The sequence below is a fragment of the Brassica napus genome, chromosome C9 (genome assembly GCF_020379485.1).
Source record: "Brassica napus cultivar Da-Ae chromosome C9, Da-Ae, whole genome shotgun sequence".
NCBI lineage: Eukaryota > Viridiplantae > Streptophyta > Magnoliopsida > Brassicales > Brassicaceae > Brassica > Brassica napus.
The window spans coordinates 48,550,387-48,568,909 of record NC_063452.1 but is presented as its reverse complement, the minus strand read 5'-3'; the positions used below and the strand labels follow the sequence as shown (position 1 = coordinate 48,568,909).

At 37.9% G+C, this 18,523-nt stretch overlaps 2 protein-coding genes across 2 annotated transcripts; one reads left to right on the top strand and one right to left on the bottom strand.

The window, feature by feature from the left end:
- Positions 1-5,859: 5,859 nt before the first annotated feature.
- LOC106400341 (AAA-ATPase At5g57480-like) lies at positions 5,860-8,324 on the top strand. Its single transcript, XM_013840713.3, has one exon. The coding sequence runs from the start codon at positions 6,295-6,297 to the stop codon at positions 7,831-7,833; it is 1,539 nt and encodes a 512-aa protein (XP_013696167.2). The 5' UTR covers positions 5,860-6,294; the 3' UTR covers positions 7,834-8,324.
- A 7,923-nt stretch (positions 8,325-16,247) lies between these two features.
- Positions 16,248-18,452, bottom strand: LOC106397965. The gene has a single exon (XM_013838584.3). It carries the CDS (start codon positions 18,279-18,281, stop codon positions 16,344-16,346), a length of 1,938 nt encoding a protein of 645 aa, XP_013694038.2. The 5' UTR covers positions 18,282-18,452; the 3' UTR covers positions 16,248-16,343.
- Between the last annotated feature and the right edge of the window lie 71 nt (positions 18,453-18,523).

Here is an 18,523-nt window from a genome sequence, read left to right as displayed (position 1 = left end):
CAACACGTTATCAGCACGAAACTCTAAATCCCTAAGCTAATACCCAAATCGAAAAACCCTAAAACCCTAACCCTAGCCGGCGATCCGACGAACCCTAAACCCCGATCGCATCTCTTGTTCCCGCATCTGTTCCAGCTCGCGTCCCCGATCAGCTTCAGCCCAAGGCGTTCCTGATCCTAGCTCAGACGTTCGCAACCCGAGAGCAGCTCCAGCACACGACCTCTTCCTCGTTCGCGACAGCATCAAACAGCTCGCGTCCCGTTCGTGTCTAGCTCGCGGTTCAACTCCTTTGGTGGTCCGATTCAACAATCATCTAAGGTTAAAAGGTAATTCAAAACCTAATAACCCATAATCAAACATGGATTGATTGATAAAGAATGAAACCCTAAAACCCTAATCTTTATGAATCAAAACCATAGGGTAATAGATCAAAAATCCTAATTGAGTAAATCGAAGCTCTAAAAGTTCGATACCCCAAACCCTAAATCATGTTCCTACATGATTAAAACCTCAAATTGGTTTTTACAAGTTAAAATCCGATAAACCCTAACCCTATATCTATAAACCCTAAATAATATAAGTATCAGAATTAATTATAGTATACTTATCAAATTACATATTAAAACCCTAATCGAATATTTTGAAATCAAAATTGTTTTCGGTTTTGATCATTGAGATTTTAAATCTGATTGAATCTGATGCTATGTTGCTAGAATTGTTTGACCGTTAAATTGATAGATTTATTTTCTCAACCTGCTTGATTAATTGTTCATCTGATTTAAAATTGTTTAAACCGACCAGCCTGTTAAAACATTGATTGAATCCGATAGGTTGCTAGCTTGCTTTGCTTATATAATCCGATAGGTTGATAGATTGATTGAGATTTACTTGTTTAAAATCCGAATGATCTGATTGCATGATTCTTGAGATTTAAATCCGTGTGAGTTAGGATTGATAGTTTTTATAACCTGATTGAATGATTTGAGGTTTAATATTGCATGTTAGAATCTGTTATAATATAAACCCTAATTCGAATTGATAAACCCTAAAATAGAATCTATGTATTGCATAATCCGAATTGAATGTTTTGAGGTTTCATATTATACTAGGTTGATAGTTTCATGATATAATCAACTGTTCTGAAGTTTAAGATTATTTGCTAGAAGCTGATTGATTGATAAGACCCTAATTTCGAATTGAAACCCTAAACCCTAATTTGCGTATTCCTAAAATCAGATTGCTTGATTCCATCTTGCTAATATCAGCCTTGAAACTGATAAATATCAGCCTTGAAACTCATAAATATCAGCCTTGAAACTGATTAATAAAATTGATAGAATCAGCCTTGAAACTGATTGTTTTGGTTTTTCATGATTGAAACCCTATTTTTGGATCGAAATCCTAAATTGTGTAATGCTTGAATCCGTTTGATTATTGATCCAATTGCTAGTCTTGATAAAACCTAATTGAATCTGATTGTTAGTCTAGCTAAATCTCATGAAACTGATTGCTTAATTGCTAAATCTTGTTGAATGTTTTAATATTACCCTTGCACATATAGAATCCGATTGCTAAGATTGAGTGCATCATATCTACTTGGCAGTGTGGCCAGTTTGCATCATATATCATCATGACCAACATGTTTATGTTATACGCATGATCTGATTATTATCACCTTTGCATGATCTGATTGTTTTAAATTGAGGTTCCATAATTCCACTCCTGTACATATAGAATCAGTATGCTAGGTTTGCATTATAACCATATGGCCACATGAAAACATATAGAAATTACTTGTTTGGTCGATACCCTTGCTTGATAAATCTGTGTGACTTATTATGCATCATATATCACTTTGGCCGTGTGACCTTAATGCGTTATATCACATTTGGCCGTGTGGCTTGTTTGCTTATTAGAAATTTATTGACTTGATAGCATGTCTTGTTTATGGCTGTATTTTAAATATTTTATGAGATCTAAAATTGATTGATATATGATTTGGGATGTCGAAAATCAACTTGGATTTTGCTGCCCTAAATCTCTCAGGAGATAATTATTTGAAATGGGCACTGGATACTAAGTTTATCCTAAAGTCAAAGGACTTGGTGAATGAATCACAAAAGGCGATAATGCCAAATGAGAAAGATTGATACATGACAATATTAATTATTAGCCATCATCTTATTAAGAGTCTCAAAGATCAGTATCTGACTATAGAGAATCCTCTAGACCTTTGGACAAAGTTAAAAAAAAAATCGAGATATGATCACCAAAGAACAGTGTTATTACCAAAGGCCCTATTTGATTGGAAGAATCCCAGAATTCAGGACTATAAGTCTGTGGATGAGTCTATTGCTAGCTGGGCAAAATAATGGATTACTGATGAGAAACAGTGAATTGAGACCTCCTGGATCAACCCCTTTACCTGATACCAATAAGGCCGCAAAAGAAAAGAAAAAAGGTAACCACGTCTAGACTGATAGACCACACGGTCATGACCGTGGAGGGTGGAAAGGACGTGGCCATGGCCACTATAACACATTTGGCCGTGGGAATCACTATGGCAGAGGCCGTGGGTATCAACCCAATTTGAGCCATGGTCAAGGCAGTGGCCGTGGTATATCCTTTAAACCACAAAGCTCGACCAAATCAGTGTGCCATAGATGTGGAATGGAGAACCATTGGGCTAAGATATGAAGTACTCCCAAACATTTTTGTGACCTCTATCAAAGAGAGTCTAAAAGGGAAGAATCCTGAAACCCACTTGGTCTATAAAGATGGTGAAAATAATTTCGAACATGATCAAGATGATCTTATGGAATATGAGAGTTATGATTGCCGAAAAGAATCAAGTTGGTAATCTGATTTCGACATCAAACTTGTGTGATTGCTTTGTTTGTATTCTTTCTCTGATTTTTATCTCCTTGAATTTATTTCTATTACATTGTCTGCTTAGATTAAATGAATGAATGATTTTTCTATATGAGTACACTGAAAAACGCCAATATAAGTACTAAAGCAGGTATCGCCAGTCTGAAAGAAGAATATGGCTAGGCTAATATATTATTGTCTAAGGGTATGCATCAAGAAATCAGTGATGCATTATATTCACCCAGCTCTAAGAGCAAGAGCAGCCTATTAAGTTTTAAAGATATAAGAATGAATGGTTTCCATATTGAAACAATGGGCGAAGGAAACAAAGAGTTCCTTCAGATATATGTATTAAATCGCCCAAGGACATAATAAATCCTAAAGACTATACATGCATTCTCTACTGACCTAGACTATGCATAGATCAGTATGATAGAGGCTAAAAGCCTGTGAAAATATACACTTTATGGCACGACCGGATTGGCCATCCTGGTCCAAACATGATGCCAAAATTGATATTCAAAAGGCATACATTAAAAGATAAGAAGAGTTATCCCGAAGAATCTCACGTGTGTAGCATGTACACAAGGGAAAATCATTAGGCCATCACCAGTAAAAAGGCTACGAGCCCCTTTTTCATAATAAAGACTATATGTCTAGATAATACTGGTGAATACATGTCCCAAGCGTTTAAATGATTATGGTATGTCCATGGGGGTAAGTGTGGATAATTATGTGATACATGTCCATACCAAGAACGGCTTGGTCGAAATTTTTTAAAACGCAAATAGCTGATTGATATACCATAACTTATGAGGTCAAAACTCTCATTTACAGTTTGGGCCACACGAAATTTACATGCACCTAAGTTAATACGCATCAGACCATTTAGTGAGCATAGATATCCCCTATCACAATTATTAACGGGTCAAGAGCCAGACATACCCCATCATAAGACATTTGGATGTGTTGTATATGTACTAATTGCTCCACCACAGAGAACTAATATGGGACCTCAAAAGGAGGATGAGGATATATGTTGGATATGATTCTCCCACAATAATAAAATAGTTTGAGCCAACTATGGGTGATTATATTTGAGGCCAGGTACACGGATTAATTTAAGACCAGGAGGAGAAAAAAAAAATAAAGCTGGTAAAAGAATGGTAAAAGAAATAGAATGGAATCAACCATCAATGTCTTGGCAAGATCCTCGGACTAAAGAATGTGAAATATACGTCCAAAGATTATACATTTACAAAGCTAGCTAATCAAATGCCAGACACATTTGCTTACCCGAAAAAGAATGACTAAGTCATATATAAACTAGCTTGTAAAGCACCAACGAATTTGATGTCCAAGAAGAGACACAGTCAAGTTGCTACAGAGTCTAGACAACGTATGAAACGTGGTAGACCAAATAGGTTCCAAAAGATAAGAATCCTCGGAAACAAAAGAAAGGTGCAGAGAATGATAATCAAAATCCAAATCCGAGGTTACTAAGGAAACCATCCCAGACATGGAGATAAGGCCGGCCGGCTCTAAGGTACAGGTACCAAACAATGTAGCTTGGGACGCCAAGCTGCAAAGTATTAAAGGTCCTGATAATAATGAATCTCAATCGATTATATCATGTCTCGAACATAATGGAACCAATAAGAAATGTCGACATAAGATGATTTATTTGCATACAAGATAGCACTTGAATTTATGAATATAAGCGAGGATCATGAACTCACATCAATATAAGAATGCACACTCGTAGAAAAGATTGGATTGAATGGAAACGTGGGGTTAAATAGTTTAAGGAAGAAATGCGTATTTGGCCATATGATTAAGACGTCATATGATGTTAAAACCAGTGGATATAAGTGGGTCTTGTGAGGAATAGAAATTGTGAGATAAAAAGCTGATGTTGCACAAGGATTCTCACAAAGACCTGTAATAGATTATGATGAGACATACTCCCATGTGGTGGATGCAACTACTTTTAGATTTCTCATAAGTCTGGCTATATAAGAGAGAAAATTAGACTTGCAGCAAGTTGATGTAGTGACTGTATATTTATATGGTCCACTGGATAATGAAAGTACTAGAGGGTATTGAGCTGAAAGTACAGCAAGTTCTCGAGAACAATATTGATAATCATCAAAGTATATGATCTGAATATCCTAGGAACCTCTGGATACAATTTTCCAAACAGTTGAATATCTCAAGAAAGAGTTTGAGATGAAAGTTCTTGGAAAACAAAGTTTTGTTTGGGATTACAGCTTGAGTACATTAACAATGAAATCCTTGTGCATCAAATAGTATATACAGAAGAGGGTACTCAAGAGATTTAATATGGACCAGTCTCACTCATTATCTAGTACATGGGCGTGAGATCACTTGTTTTGGACACTGATCTATTCAGTCCAAAGGTGGACGATAAAGAAGTTCATGTAGTCCTGAGATGGACGATGCGAAAGTCTTGTTTTAGATACTGATCTGTTTGGTCCATAAGAAGGATGATGATGAAGCCTTTGATTTTGGTTTATTTTATACTAACCAGCTCAAAGAGGGGTTATTTGGTTTTGTTGATTTGTTTTCAGACAGGTTATGTTTTACACATGGTGGTACACGCATATCACAGCAACATCATCCAAGATTTCGTGTGTGTGTCTTTGAGGTCGATGACTCAATATATTCGATCAGATTGTGGCATAGCCGATGGTAAAGAAGAACCAACTATCATGTTCGAAGACGAAACTTATTATGCCCAAGATCTTCATCACCCACGGATTGCAGAAAATTGGAGAGGTCCAAGGGGACCTTCAGTAATGTCCAAATCAGGGGGAGTAATGTGTGTTGTACTCTTTTTTCTTCACCATGGTTTTGTCCAATTGGTTTTTCCTGGTAAGGTTTTAATGAGACAACATTAAAACACATTACAAGCTCTAAATGGTTATGGCATCCAAGGAGGAGTGTTATGAACCAGATTGTGGATGGTTCATAACCAAGAGATTATGATTTGTAATCTTTTTATTTATCTATGACGTGTAATTTCCTATATAAAAAACTTCTATGTTATAAATAAAAATAGATTTTTTCATTAGTTTCATAACAAAAACCCAAATTTGGTTTTTATTTTCTCACCTTTATACACTTGTCCACTTCCAAGTGCCCCCACTCTTTGCCTCTTTCCCCATCACGATGCTACCGACCAGCCTTTCATTTTTTTCTGTAACATCCTTTTTATTTCATTTTCTCTATAAAGCTTCCTGGAAAGAAAATAAAAAAGAAACTCTGACCTCTATAAATTGAGAGAAACCCATCTCTTCTCTCTTCTCGATCTCTGAAAGCTTTCACCTTTTAGCTCTTTTCTTCGCTCACACGCCTTAAAAGTTCACACCTTTCTCCTCTGTTTTCTCTTCTCCCCTTAAAATGAAAGAGTATTGGACATCACTAGCATCACTCCTCGGCGTCTTAGCTTTCTGCCAAAGCCTAATGCAATCAATCTTCCCGCCGGAGCTCCGTTTCGCCTTCCTCAAATTCTTCAACCGAATCTTCCACCTCTTCTCCTCCTACTGCTACTTCGACATAACAGAGATCGACGGCGTCAACACCAACGAGCTTTACAACGCCGTCCAGCTCTACCTCAGCTCCTACGTCTCCATCGCCGGCAACCGTCTAAGCCTCACCCGCGCCGTCAACTCCTCCTCCATCACGTTCGGCCTCTCCAACAACGACTCCATCGTCGACACCTTCAACAACGTCACCGTCCTCTGGGAACACGTCGTCACGCAGAGACAAACTCAGACGTTCGCTTGGAGACCGTTGCCCGAGGAGAAGCGCGGCTTCACTCTCCGCATCAAGAAGAGAGACAAAGCCTTGATCCTGAGCTCTTACCTCGACTACATCATGGAGAGAGCCAACGAGATCCGTCGGAAGAACCAGGACCGGTTGCTTTACACGAACTCGCGAGGCGGGTCGCTGGACTCGAGGGGGCATCCGTGGGAGTCTGTCCCTTTCAAGCACCCGAGCACGTTCGAGACTCTCGCGATGGATCCGGTCAAGAAGCAGCAGATCATGGATGATCTCAAGGACTTTGCGGAAGGGCAAATGTTTTATCAGAAAACGGGCCGGGCTTGGAAGAGAGGTTATTTGCTATATGGCCCTCCGGGTACTGGTAAGTCGAGTATGATCGCAGCGATGGCGAATCATCTCGGTTACGACATTTACGATCTTGAGCTCACTGAGGTTCATAGCAACTCCGAGTTGAGGAAACTGTTGATGAAGACGAGTTCTAAGTCGATAATTGTGATCGAAGACATAGACTGTTCGATTAATTTAACAAACAGGAAGAAGAACAGCAATGCGACCACGCAGCGGAGCTATTACGACATGGAGACACGACCAGGGACTGGTTCGGGGGAAGAGTCTGGTAACGGCGGGAACACGATAACGTTGTCGGGTTTGTTGAACTTTACTGATGGGCTTTGGTCTTGTTGTGGAAGCGAGAGGATCTTTGTGTTTACGACGAATCATATCGACAAGCTTGATCCTGCATTGCTTAGGAGTGGGAGGATGGATATGCATATACACATGAGTTACTGTGATTTCCCTTCGTTGAAGATTTTGTTGAAGAATTATTTGGGGTATGAGGAGGAAGATGTGGACGACGACGTCTTGAAGGAGATGGAGAGAGTTGTGGAGAAGGCGGAGATGACGCCTGCTGACGTGAGCGAGGCTTTGATCAAGAACAGGAGGGATAAGGATAGGGCGGTTAGGGAGCTGTTGGAGGATTTGAAGAGTAGAGGGGATGGGAATGTGAAAGATGGGAAGTTGAGGGGTCAGAGTGGAAATTTGACTGAGTTAGAAATTTTGGAGGAGGAAGAGAAGAGGGCTATAGATAGTCAAAATGAAGAAGAGGATAGTGATGAAGAAGAAATTGAGGTTGAGGATAATATTTGTAAAGACTAGAGAAGATCAACAATGTTTTTGTTTTTGTTTTTGAAGTCTATAATGTAAAACAAAAATGGTGAAAAGTTGTGATCTTTCCTCTTTTTCTTTATTTTGTTTTGTTGTTGACTTTTGTTGTTGAAGAAGTAGATGAAAATGTGAAGAAGACAGAACAATAACAAATTAGGATTGTAAAAATTTAACTAAAAGAAAGTGAGGAAAGTTGTAGAAAGTTGATCAAAAAGGTAAGCGGCTGATGAGGATTTTGTATGTGGGGAATGGGAAATGCAAAAGGTGGATAATAATGGACCAAATATTTGTCAAAGTATAACCATGTGTGGTGACCACACTGTGGTCAATAATTGGATCCTAATTAAAGTAAACATTTTCCTGCATATACAGTCACAGTCATACGATTCTACCCATTGTTCGTTTTATACCCATTACTATATGTCTATATATCATGTACTATCACGGTTATTGGATCCTAATTAAAGTAAACATTTTCCTGCATATACAGTCACAGTCATACGATTCTACCCATTCCCCACGGTCAAATTTCCTGAAACAACTGACTCAAGACATTATTTTTAAGTAATATATTTGAAATCTCGAACCAAAGTTTGAATTTTTTAACATTTGAAAAGTCTTATCAAACAATTTCAAATTCATTAACACATTTTAAGAACCATCTCCAATGACACACTATTATCTCCAATGACACACTATTTTTCCTCTATAATTTACATTAAAATAGAAAAGAAAATTCTATTTTAGTGTAAATTATAGAAGAAAAAATAGTGTGCCATTGGAAATGATCGAATACACGAATAATCTTATTCTGAAGGATTTAAATATCTAAACACTCAATTTTAACTACTAAAATATTTAAACTGCAATAACTATGATTGTCGTTTTATATAAGAAAAGGAATCATGCTGGTTATTGACTTTTTCTCTATTTTAGTGTAAATTATAGAAAAAATAGTGTGTTATAAGATATGGTTTAATATGCGAAAAATTCATTCTAAAGATTTAAATATCCAAACATTCAATTTTAACTACTGAATACTAAAACTGCAATAACTATGATTGTCGTTTTATGTAAGAAAACGGATCAAAGTGGTTATTGACATCTTATCTATTTTATAGTAAATTATAGGAAAAAAATAAGTGTGTTATTCGAGATGGTCTAGTACGGAAATAATCTATTCCGAAGGATTTAAATATCCAAACATTCAATTTTAACTACTAAAATATTAAAACTACAATAACTATGATTGTCGTTTCATATAAGAAAACGGATCATGCTGGTTATTGACATCTTGCTACTTTGGTGTATAGCATGCACTTGCCAAGTATTTATACTGTGATTGTTATAATTGGTACTCTGTTGTGGTGGCAATACAGTTGTCATATATTAGGTATGGAGTTTAGAATCATCATTGCCATTATTAAATTATTTCGAATAGGTTCTTATATGTCAACGAACACTCAAGTTACATGTTTTTAAAATTAAATTGTGAAGTGTTAAAGACTTAAAGTTGACGATTTGGTAGATCAAATTGTGCAAAATCTCGTTTTCATCTCTTTAGAGGTTTGTGTTTAGGATTCCACAGCTTGTGCTTACTTTTATTTATAAAATAATTTATGTTATTAATCAGTTGATTTATATTATAATAAACTTGGCCACTAGACATATCACTCTACATTAAAAGACAAATATGTAAATTATTGTTATTAATTTATGTTTGTGAACCTTAGTTAGGAGTTAGGACGGATTGTAATTGGTGCTTAATGTCCACATGACATTATTAATTTATCTTAAATATAGAAATATCATAGTGGAAATTTAACCTCAGAATGTCATGTTCCATTGATTTCATTCGGCTAGTATAGTGCTATATCATATTTTAAGAATTTAATATATTCAACGAAAAATGCATGAGTATTTTAATGCATCATAGCAGGCGAAGTTTATATGTCGTGAATTATGTGAGTCTGTTGACTCTAATCCAGATGTAATGTAAAGCTAAACAACATGTGCTTTGCTTCTTTTTTTGTCAACCAACATGTGCTTTGCAAGTTTGCATATTTAGAGAGAAAATAATTGTAAGCCATTATTGGGGTTAAAGCCCATTAATGAGGTCTCATTCTAGTGCAAAGGGCCTGAAACCATAGTAGCAGATGTCATGATTTTGTTTTGTTGTTCTTACACACGCTGACAACGCACACTAGTTCATAGGATTACTAATGCTATTACAAAACACTTCGCTGAATGTTGCTGGTAATGTTCACCATATATCATATCAACTTTTGCATATGTTATGCTTGATTTTGTAATGTAATAATTCTTAGAGATTACATATTTCAACATTGTTTGTGTTTTGTCTTTATATGATAAATAGTTTTACTTTTACACAAAGCTACAACTATGTAAATATTTGTTTATCAACCATCATTTGCTAACGAGTAACAAAACTGAATGAACTTTGTTTTGATAAACTAAATATTGTATTTCTTATTCCAATAGTACAATATCAAAATCAAATGTAGACATAAATGTGATAAAACAGATAACATAACAATGATTAGATGTCAAAATACACAAGTACACAAAACCATACGCGACACAGCCAAAACAAAAAGAATTAACTTCCAAAAAGGCCAAACTAAAAAAATGTTATGAACCAGATTGTTGATGGCTCATAACCAAGAGATTATGATTTGTAATCTTTCCATTTATCTATGACGGTGTAATCTCCTATATAATGAACTTCTATGTTATGAATAAAAATAGATTTTTCCATTATTTTTATAACACGTTATCAGCACGAAACTCTAAATCCCTAAGCTAATACCCAAATCGAAAACCCCTAAAACCCTAACCCTAGCCGGCGATCCGACGAACCCTAGACCTTGATCGCGTCTCTTGCTCCCGCATCTGTTCCAGCTCGCGTCCCCGATCATCTTCAGCCTAAGGCGTTCCTGATCCTAGCTCAGACGTTCGTGACCCGAGAGCAGCTCCAGCACGCGACCTCTTCCTCGTTCGCGACAGCATCAGACAGCTCGCGTCCGACGATCAAGGCGTTCCCGATCAAGCAACAAAGGACGTCCGCGACCCGATAGAAGCGACTCGATCCATTCCATCTCGCGTCTCAACTCCTTTGGTGGTCCGATTCAACAATCATCTAAGGTTAAAAGGTAATTCAAAACCTAATAACTCATAATCAAACATGGATTGATTGATAAAGAATAAAACCCTAAAACCCTAATCTTTATGAATCAAAACCATAGGGTAATAGATTAAAAATCCTAATTGAGTAAATCGAAGCTCTAAAAGTTTGATACCTCAAACCCTAAATCATGTTCATACATGATTAAAACCCCAAATCGGTTTTTACAAGTTAAAATCCGATAAACCCTAACCTTATATCTATAAATCCTAAATAATATAAGTATCAGAATTAATTATACTATAATTATCAAATCACATATTAAAACCCTAATCGAATATTTTGAAATCAAAACTGTTTTCGGTTTTGATCATTGAGGTTTTAAATCTGATTGAATCTGATGCTATGTTGCTAGAATTGTTTGACCGTTAAATTGATAGATTTATTTTCTCATCCTGCTTGGTTAATTGTTCATCTGATTTAAAATTGTTTAAACCGACCAGCCTGTTAAAACATTGATTGAATCCGATAGGTTGCTAGCTTGCTTTGCTTATATAATCCGATAGGTTGATAGATTGATTGAGGTTTACTTGTTTAAAATCCGAATGATCTGATTGCATGATTCTTGAGGTTTAATATCATCTGCTAGGATTGATAGTTTTGTAATCTGATCTGTTTTAAATAGAAACCCTAAATAATTCGTATGATAGGTTATATTGATCTGATTTGGATGTCTTTGAGAATTGAGAATCCGTATGCTAGGTTGATAGATTCATGATAAAATCTAATGTCTTGAGGTTTAAGATTGTATGCTAAGTTCGATTAAATTGATTGATCTGATTATATGTTTTTGAGGTTTGATAAATTCGGATACTAGATAAATTATTTACACATGGTTTATGCTAAATATCAATCAGCCTTGAAACTGATTCATTGAAATTCATGCTTGAAATCTATATTCTAGTAATGCTAAAATCAGCCTTGAAACTGATTCATTGAAATTCATGCTTGAAATCTATATTCTAGTATTGCTAAAATCAGCCTTGAAACTGATTGAGTGATTAATAAATCTTTTTACTAGTCTTGCTAAAATCCATTGATTGTTAAACCCTAATTGCATGATTAATTGAATCTGTTTTTGCTAGTCTTGATAAACCATAATATTATGAGCACATAAAAATAGTATTGCTGAGACTTGATAGAAATTGACTGATTGATTAAATGTCTTTAAGATTGATAGTCTCATTGTCCTCACAATATTGAAATCCAAATTGATTGTTTTTAAGAGTAAGGCCGCATGAAAATTATACCTAAATATGGAGTGATATATGATTTGAGATGTCGAAAATCAACTTGGATTTTGATGCCCTAAATCTCTCAGGAGATAATTATTTGAAATGGGCACTGGATACTGAGTTTATCCTAAAGTCAAAGGACTTGATGAATGAATCACGAAAGGCGATAATGTCAAATGAGAAAGATTGATACAGAGCAATATTAATTGTTAGTCATCATCTTATTAAGAGTCTCAAATATCATTATCTGACTATAGAGAATCTTCTAGACCTTTGGACAGGGTTAAAAATCGAGATATTATCACCAAAAAACGGTGTTATTACCAAAGACCCTATTTGATTGGAGGAATCCCAGAATCCAGGACTATAAGTAGGTGGATGAGTCTATTGCTAGTTGGGCAAAATAATAGATTACTGATGAGAAACAGTGAATTGAGCCCTCCTGGATTAACCCCATTACCTAATACCAATAAGACCGCAGAAGAAAAAAAGGAAGGGTAACTACGTCCAGAATGATAGACCACACGGCCATGGCCGTGGAGGGTGGAAAGGACGTGGCCATGGCCACTATAACACATTTGGCCGTAGGAATCATTATGGCAGAGGCCGTGGGTATCAACCCAATTTGAGCCATGGTCAAGGCAGTGGCCGTGGTATATCTTTTAAACCACAAAGCTCGACCAAATCAGTGTACCATAGATGTGGAATGGGGAACCATTGGGCTAAGATATGAAGGACTCCCAAACATCTTTGTGACCTCTATCAAGAGAGTCTGAAAGGAAAGAATCTTGAAACCCACTTGGTCTATAAAGATGGTAAAATAATTTCGAACATGAAAAGATGATCTTATGGAATATGAGACTTATGATTGCCTAAAAGAATCAAGTTGATAATCTGATTTCGACATCAAACTTGTGTGATTGCTTTGCTTGTATGATTTCTCTGATTTTTATCTCCTTGAATTTATTTCTATTACATTGTCTGCTTAGATTAAATGAATGAATGGTTTTTCTATATGAGTACACTGAAAAACGCCAATATAAGTACTAAAGCAAGCATCGCCAGTCTGAAAGAAGACTATGGCTAAGCTAATATATTATTGCCTAAGAGTATGCATCTAGAAATCAGTGATGCCTTATATTCACCCAGCTCTAAGAGCAAGGGCAGCCTATTGAGTTTTAAAGATATAAGAATGAATGGTTTCCATATTGAAACAATGGGCGAAGGAAACAAAGAGTTCCTTCAGATATATGTATAAAATCGCCCAAGGCCATAATAAGTCCTAAAGACTATACATGCATTCTCTACTGACCTAGACTATGCATAGATCAATATGATAGAGGATAAAAGCCTGCGAAAATATACATCACGACCGGATTGGCCATCCTGGTCTAAACATGATGCGAAAATTGATATTCAAAAGGTCACATTAAAAGATAAGAAGAGTTATCCCAAAGAATCTCACGTGTGTAGCATGTACACAAGGGAAACTCATTAGGCCATCACTAGTAAAACGGCTACGAGACTCTTTTTCATAAATAAAGACTATATGTCTAGATAATACTGGTGAATACATGTCTCAAGCGTTTAAATGATTATGGTATGTCCATAGGAGTAAGTGTGGACAATTATGTGATACATGTCCATACCAAGAACGGCTTGGCCGAAATCTTTTAAAACGCAAATAGCTGATTGATAGACCATAACTTATGAGGTCAAAATTCCCATTCACAGCTTGGGCCACACGAAATTTACATGCACCTAAGTTAATACGCATCAGGCCATTTAGTGAGCATAGATATCCCTATCACAATTATTAACGGGTCAAGAGCCAGACATACCCCATCATAAGACATTTGAATGTGATGTCTATGTACTAATTGCTCCACCACAAAGAACTAAGATGAGACCTCAAAAGGAGGATGAGGATATATGTTGGATATGATTCTCCTACAATAATAAAGTACTTTGAGCCAACTATGGGTGATTATATTTGAGGCCAGGTACACGGATTATTTTAAAACCAGGAGGAGAAAAAAATAATAAAGCTGGTAAAAGAATGGTAAAAGAAATAGAATGGAATCAACCATCAATGTCTTGGCAAGATCCTCGGACTAAAGAATGTGAAATAGACGTCCAAAGATTATACATTTACAAAGCTAGCTAATCAAATGCCAGACACATTTGCTGACCCGAAAAAGAATGACTAAGTCATATATAAACCAGCTTGTAAAGCACCAACGAATTTGATGTCCAAGAAGAGACACAGTCAAGTTGCTACAGAGTCTAGACAACGTATGAAACGTGGTAGACCAAATAGGTTCCAAAAGATAAGAATCCTCGGAAACAAAAGAAAGGTGCAGAGAATGATAATCAAAATCCAAATCCGAGGTTACTAAGGAAACCATCCCAGACATGGAGATAAGGCCGGCCGGCTCTAAGGTACAGGTACCAAACAATGTAGCTTGGGACGCCAAGCTGCAAAGTATTAAAGGTCCTGATAATAATGAATCTCAATCGATTATATCATGTCTGGAACATAATGGAACCAATAAGGAATGTCGACATAAGATGATTTATTTGCATACAAGGTAGCACTTGAATTTATGAATATAAGCGAGGATCATGAACCCACGTCAATATAAGAGTGCGCACTCGTAGAACAGATTGGATTGAATGGAAACGTGGGGTTAAATAGTTTAAGGAAGAAATGTGTATTTGGCCATATGATTAAGACGCCATATGATGTTAAAACCAGTGGATATAAATGGGTCTTGTGAGGAATAGAAATCGTGAGATATAAAGCTGATGTTGCACAAGGATTCTCACAAAGACCAGTAATAGATTATGAGGAGACATACTCTCATGTGGTGGATGCAACTACTTTTAGATTTCTCATAAGTCTGGCTATATAAGAGAGAAAATTAGACTTGCAGCAAGTTGATGTAGTGACTGCATATTTATATGGTCCACTGGATAATGAAAGTACTAGAGGGTATTGAGCTGAAAGTACAGCAAGTTCTCGAGAACAATATTGATAATCATCAAAGTATATGATCTGAATATCCTAGGAACCTCTGGATACAATTTCCCAAACAGTTGAATATCTCAAGAAAGAGTTTGAGATGAAAGATCTTGGAAAACAAAGTTTTGTTTGGGATTACAGCTTGAGTACATTAACAATGAAATCCTTGTGCATCAAATAGTATATACAGAAAAGGGTACTCAAGAGATTTAATATGGACCAGACTCACCCATTATCTAGTACATGGGCGTGAGATCACTTGTTTTGGACATTGATCCATTCAGTCCAAAGGTGGACGGATAAAGAAGTCCATTTAGTCCTGAGATAGACGATGCATAAGTCTTGTTTTAGACACTGATCTGATTGGTCCATAAGAAGGACGATGAAGAAGCTTTTGATTTTGGTTTATTTTATACTAACCAGCCCAAAGAGGGGTTATTTGGTTTTGTTGATTTATTTTTCAGACATGTTATGTTTTACACATGGTGGTACACGCATATCACATCAACATCATCCAAGATTTCGTGTGTGTGTATTTGAGGTCGATGACTCAATATGTTCGATCAAATTGTGGCATGACCGATGGTAAAGAAGAACCAACTATCATGTTCGAGGACGAAACATATTCTGCCCAAGATCTTCATCACCCACAGATTGCAGAAAATTGGGGAGGTCCAAGGGACCTTCAGTAATGTCCAAATCAGGAGGAGTAATGTGTGTTGTACTCTTTTTCCTTCACGATGGTTTTGTCCCAATTGGGTTTTCCTGGTAAGGATTTAATGATGCAACATTAAAGCACATTACAAGCTCTAAATGGTTATGGCATCCAAAGGGAAGTGTTATGAACCAGATTGTGGATGACTCATAACCAAGAGATTATGATTTGTAATCTTTCCATTTATCTATGACGGTGTAATCTCCTATATAAGAAACCTCTATATTATGAATAAAGATATACTTTTCCATTACTTTTATAACAAAAAAAAACATTTTTAGAAATTTATAAACAAATGAAACTCTCAAGAGAAAAACAGTATCAATTGCACATATAAACTCCAGTTTCGAACCTGTGATCTACCTCATAGAAATCCGTATTCCCCTCAGCAGCTGCACGCAGAGTGATACCAGACAAAGAGCTACTTCCCTGAACCGAGAATTTCACGTAGCAGATGATCTCTGGTTCTTCCTCGCTGTTCTCTGAATCGAGAGGCATCCTTGCTCTTAATCTCCCGGGACTTCCAGTGAGAGGAATCTCAGGGACTTGCCATTTCAGTTCTCGATCGGTTCTGTTTAGTATAGCTTTAGGAGAAACCTTAAGCAATGTGGGATCAACAGGGAGTTTCAGAACAAAATCGACGTTTTTCAGAGGCTGAGGTAGTTCCGGGCTTGAGACGTATTGTATCATGAGTGAAAGTAAAGTCCCACTGACTCGTTTCACCATTCGGACTCTAAGAGGCAACGGGGTTAGCTTAGGTTGCAAACTATACTTCAAGATAGGGATTGGTTCTTCTGATGGAGCAGTTCTCACGTGAAACAAACCGTTCCCTAAGCTACTAACCCGAGAACTCTGCATAGCGAATCTCTTAACCGGACTAGTACCTTCAACACGGAATGAGAACTCGGTTTCTTTCTCTTCACCAGAGCCTTTAGGTGGCATTGTTTTCAGATAGAACACACCCATTAGTCCCACTCTAGCAAGCAATGATTCCCTAAACTCCGTTCTAATTTCCTCAGAGATATACATTTCAGGACCTTTCATCTCAGGCTTCTTAACAAGATTATCGACATTACCTCCATCTTTACCCTCCACTGCCTTGGGATCACTTGTGTGCAAAAGCTCAAGCCCGGCGAGTCCTTCCTTCTTATGAATCTTCTTCGGTCCCATAAACTCAGAAGGATCCAACCCACCTCCCCAAGCATCACTAAGCGATTCAAAAGTTTCACCAATCGTAGCCTGCTCGTTGCTGAACTCAATCCCACCGTACTCCCCTTCGAATCCTTCCACATTGATGTGAGTAGACTGCGTTGCTTCAGCTGGAGGCAACGTAGTCACCTCGAGTCCCGCCAAAGCCAAGGTCAAGTCCTTAGAGGAAGGATCCATAGTCTTCTTGAAGCCGCCAACGAGTTCTTTCTCCTTATTAACAGTCTCACTCGCCGCGAAAGGATCCAAACTCTCAGGCTCCTCCATCTCTTCCTTCAACTCCTCAGATTCTTGCACCACAGGGGCCAAACTCGCAGCCATCTCGTCCCCAGCAGCAACAGTCTCTAACGGCAACTCGAATCTCGCATTGGAGAAGGCCTGCACAGAAGCCAAATGCTCCGCGGCGTGAGACTCCACAGAGGCCCAGCTATCCCCTCCTCTGATCTTATTCTCCGTGTCCAAAGCCGAATGCACCATCTTCGCGATCCCGTCGCCGTGCATTGACCCAAGCATCGCGGCCAAACGGATGTTGCTGACGCCGCGCAAGACGATGTCGAGCGCCATGTAAACCTCCGCGTACTTCCGCCCGAGCTTCACCGGAGTCACGTCGACTCCGCGGCAGGCGGTTACGATGACGCTAACGGCCTGGTTCACGATGTGGATGCACTCGAACACGTTGATGGAGTTGTCGTCGTGATCCGCGACGGTGACGCCGAGGATGTAGATGGAGTTCACTAGTCGGTACACGACGCGGTACTTGCTCTCGACGCCGACGATCACTTGTCCGTTTGAAGCGGCGAGGGGATCGTCGCCTACGAATTCCGCCGCGGTGGCATCGTCGGGGTCTGCGGCGGAGGTGGAGGAAGAGGAAGAGGAAGGAGGTTGTTTCTGTTTGGGATTTGGGTGTGGGTGTTTGGTGGGGGAGAATGCTTGACGCGTTTGGCGGAAGAAGGAGAGAGCGATTAGGGCTCTCGCCGGCGGGAACCATTCTCTGGTTTGGAGTAAAATGTCAGATCCGTTTGATGGTTGTAGAGCTAGGGCTAAGCATGACATGATGACGATTCGAATTTGATCTGTGAGATTCCAATGCTCGTGAATGCTCGATCTTGATTAAGATTAGTTGTTAATCGGATCAAAATCAATCGGACCTGAGATAGTATGATAGCCGATGAAGAAAAACGAAAAAAGGGAGAGGAGATCTTCGCAGTGAAGGAGTGATATTCATAAAACGAGGTCGTTTTTAACGTTACTCTTGTTCTACCTTATTGGGCCTTCAAGCAATTAGTACATAGAAA

What these genes read in the sequence shown, in the direction of transcription:
- LOC106400341 (XM_013840713.3), top strand. Translation starts at nt 6,295, where the DNA reads ATGAAAGAGTATTGGACATCACTAGCATCACTCCTCGGCGTCTTAGCT.
- LOC106397965 (XM_013838584.3), bottom strand. Translation starts at nt 18,281, where the DNA reads ATGTCATGCTTAGCCCTAGCTCTACAACCATCAAACGGATCTGACATT.